This window comes from Aspergillus heteromorphus (assembly GCF_003184545.1).
Source record: "Aspergillus heteromorphus CBS 117.55 chromosome Unknown BO70scaffold_58, whole genome shotgun sequence".
Classification (NCBI taxonomy): Eukaryota; Fungi; Ascomycota; class Eurotiomycetes; order Eurotiales; family Aspergillaceae; genus Aspergillus; species Aspergillus heteromorphus.
The window spans coordinates 11,290-14,997 of NW_020290463.1; the positions used below are offsets into that span (position 1 = coordinate 11,290).

The 3,708-nt window shown below is 49.8% G+C and overlaps 1 protein-coding gene across 1 annotated transcript; it reads right to left on the reverse strand.

The window, feature by feature from the left end:
• Window positions 1–212: 212 nt before the first annotated feature.
• BO70DRAFT_366930 (glycerol-3-phosphate dehydrogenase GUT2) lies at window positions 213–2,967 on the reverse strand. The gene is made up of 5 exons (XM_025544462.1): window positions 2,777–2,967; window positions 2,166–2,697; window positions 1,829–2,088; window positions 435–1,763; window positions 213–384 (listed from the first exon to the last, which is right to left on the reverse strand). Exons 2-5 carry the CDS (start codon window positions 2,603–2,605, stop codon window positions 293–295), a joined length of 2,121 nt encoding a protein of 706 aa, XP_025394315.1. The 5' UTR covers window positions 2,606–2,697; window positions 2,777–2,967; the 3' UTR covers window positions 213–292.
• Window positions 2,968–3,708: the final 741 nt, after the last annotated feature.

Sequence of the window (3,708 nt, forward strand, 5' to 3'; positions counted from 1 at the left end):
AGATTATATTATATACTCAGCGGTCAGTCCCGGTAGTATCCTGGGATTACACTGTGACAGTCCCGGCAGTATCCTGGGATTACACTGACAGTATCCAGAAGGGTCTGCGGAAGGCTTTTGCAGAGCCTCCCTGGGATTGCACTGTGACAGATACCTAGTATTTGTCTTGAAAAATGATGGGAAATAGTACAAAGCAGCAAACTGCGAAAGATTACACCATGGCACAAAGTGTGCATTTAGTTTATTTATACAAATATAAAGTAAATAAAATATTCTATGGCTCATGGGGGTTCTATTTGTTTGCTGGGGACTCAGGTTGTAGCCTGCTTGAATCTGCTGGACGAGTTGTGAGGATATCACCCTCAAGCACATCTGCGGGTGAATCTATCATCAATTAGCAACTCTGAGGAGAAGCTCCAATTGCTTTCACTTACCAGTCCTAGAGAAAGCCGTCCTTTGTGCAATGTCAATATGTTTCACTATGCCTGCTTCAACATCCTCTCTGGTCATACCGAGGAAATTGCTTGGAAGACCCATGGATGAAAGGAAGTGGACACTCTCTTTCCACTCAGTGTCCTTCCTTGACACATCCCATTTTAACTCTTCGCCCATCAAATCGATGATGCTAGGAAGAGCTTCGAGCGCTGCTTCAGCGTTGAGAAATGCTAGACGAGTTCTGCGAGCGATGACATCAATGGCAGTCTGCGCGTATTCATGTCGTACCGCATAGCGAATCTCGCCGTCAATAAACGGATACAATGTGGAGATACGCTGGCCTCTAACGGGGAAGCGGGTGCTAGTTGGAGAGGAAAGGGCTGCAACCTGCCATGCCCTGTCGCCGTATGATTCCGTTAGATGCTTGGCCACATCTGTCTCGAGCCCAAAGTGCTGGATAAGGTTGATGAAAAGGGTCTTGGAGAAGCCATGGGCCCCAATTAGGCGAACCTGGTGGGTCTGGCAGGATCCGTCCAGAACAGCACCGTCGGAGACCAGGCCACTTCCTCCGACACCACTGATATCCGGGGCACCTGACACTCCCGGGGGCTTCAGGCCAAAAACGTCGATAGCCTCATCCACCGCTTCCTCGGCCATCTGCCGATAGGTGGTCCATTTGCCGCCAGCACATGTTAAGAGCCCAGACGCAGAGACAGATATGAGGTGATTGCGTACCAATGCTTCGGAGCTTTTCACCTTGGGGTCACGCACCAGGGGCCGGATTCCAGCCCAGGCGGCAAGCACATCACTTCGTTCAACGTTGATGTCTGGAGCCAGATAACCACGCACTTCAGAGAGAATCCAGTTAATATCCTTCTCAGACGGCTGAGGTTGGGGAGTGATCTCGGTCGGCTGATCTGTTGTACCAGCAATAGTGTTTCCTTGCCAGGGCAGAAAGAAGATCACACGGCCGTCTGATGTTGACGGGTCAATGAGACCCATATCCGAAGGGCTGTAGTATCCGGGGAGAATTACATGAACACCTGAGCTAGGGGCCACAATCTCCTTCACATCAGGTTCATCCATCTTTCTGATTGAGTCGGTAAAGGGACCGGTTGCATTAATAATCCCCTTTGCCTTGATTGTAAACCCCTCTTCATCCTGACCATTCCGTCCAGGAATAAGGTCTTTGAGGTGGGCACCGTTCAATTTGCCGGATGCATCTTTCGTCAAGCCAGTAACTTGCATGTGGTTGACAACGGTGGCCCCATACAGCGCCGCCGTCATTGCAAGGGAAACATTCATTCGGGAGTCATTGTGGGCACCATCTGAATGCAATTTTATTAATAATCGGAGGTCAAAAGCACGGAGGTCCACTGTAAAGTATACATACCGTAGTATACCATGGCGCCAATAAGGTTGTCCTTCCTTAGCATGGGGAACGCGTCGATGGCCTTGCTTTTGGTCAGAAAGTAGGAGCTCTCTATCCCTTCTGACCCAGCCAAAAAATCATAACATTTGGTTCCCGCCCAGAAATAAGGCGCCTGCCACCATTTCTGCACTGGGACCATGATAGGGAGCCAGCTAGACAAATGAGGGGCTGTGTTCAGGAAGTACTTGCGTTCCCTCAGGGCCTCCTTGACGAGCTTGTATCTATAGTCGATCAAAACGGTCAGTGTCTCACTTGAAATGGGACTTGGCTTCGACAGGGACGTAGAGGGAAAACGAACTGGTTATAATCGAACTCCCAAACGGCCTTTTCCAGGTATCTAACACCACCATGTACAAGCTTTGTACTCTTACTACTCGTCCCAGCGCTGAAATCGTCCCTTTCAACAATGGCAACCTTTAGACCTCGTGTGGCAGCATCGAGAGCGATTCCCGACCCAGTAGCGCCGCCCCCAATAACAAGCAAATCATACTCATCCGAGTCACTTCCACCGGAAGAGCGTTTAAGGTCTTGGATTTGTTCAAGACGGGACTTGATTGATGGGAAGCTTGGGGGCACTAGCTTGCCTTCGTGGTAACCCGGTGGTGGAACAGCGGGGGCTTCCGAGCCAGGGATATTGCGAGGGCGGTAAGATATGTAAAGAACTCCAGCTCCTGTCGCAGCAGCAAGCGAAGTATAAAGTAGAGGTCGCAGAACCCTACGAGATTGACGGGAGGCCATTGTGATTGAGAAAGTCGGGTCTCTGACCAACAGTTCTAAGAAACCAGCGAGCGGTTACCGCGAGATGTTCTGTATGCAAGATAAAAGAAAGGCTTCTGTAAATATTAGCGGATAATTCCTGCGCGAGTGTCCGGGTGGAAAGATTCAACTAAGGGTGTCAGGTTCACATACCTCTTGCCACAGCAACGGTTACTAGACAATTGCAGCGAGGCGGAGCCGGTAGATGACGAAACAATAGATGTCAGTAGCCAGAAATATATAAAGGAGATATGGTTGGAGGAATAGATTTGTCGACCCCGTAGGTATAGGGGGAAAGGGATAGAAGTGGGAATTGGGTAGGGTAATAGATGGCAGGGAGTAGAGGAGAGGACAATGAGTGAGTGATGTTTATGGAGAGATATGAATGCCGGACGACCTGTCCACTTTGAAAGATGGAGGAATGGATGGATGACCGGGTAACCTTCCACCTTTTTCACCCTTCGTTTCCTCTTTCCGGTGGCTACGGCTGCGTCATGGAGCTACCTTACCAGGTACGGAAAACCAGTACTGGGTCTCCGGCAGGCAGAATCCGGGAATGGAGTGGATTGGAAGGAGAAATAATGGGGGCGGGTCGCTATGACGGTGTCTTAGCATCAATCTGCATTGTCCCACCAATAAACAGCTCGGCAGCCCCGAGCATGGATGGACCTGACCAGTGATTTGCCCGCTGCGGCCGAGCCCGGGACCGCATGTGACCAACAAAGATTTCGTCTTGGTCTCCATCTTTCCCAATACTTCCCGCCAACTCCATGTCTAGAGGTCTACACCCCCTTTCTCAGTGTCTGGGCTCCGGAGTACCTGCTGTTTGTTTGGGTTTATTTTTTCTTTTCGGTGAAGCTGTTGATCGCAGGATATCTACGGAGTATAAACTCTGTGGTATACAGGTCGATAGGTTGCCGGTGCTTAGTATACTGTGGTGCCTATGTTCAGTCAGGGATCACACGACCTTTCACCTTTTTTTGACTCTCCCTGGCCCCTGGGAGAGATTACTAACCTATTATAGAATATCAGTCAGTATATACGCATATACATCGAACGGAGCACATATCTTAAAGTGCTGTAGT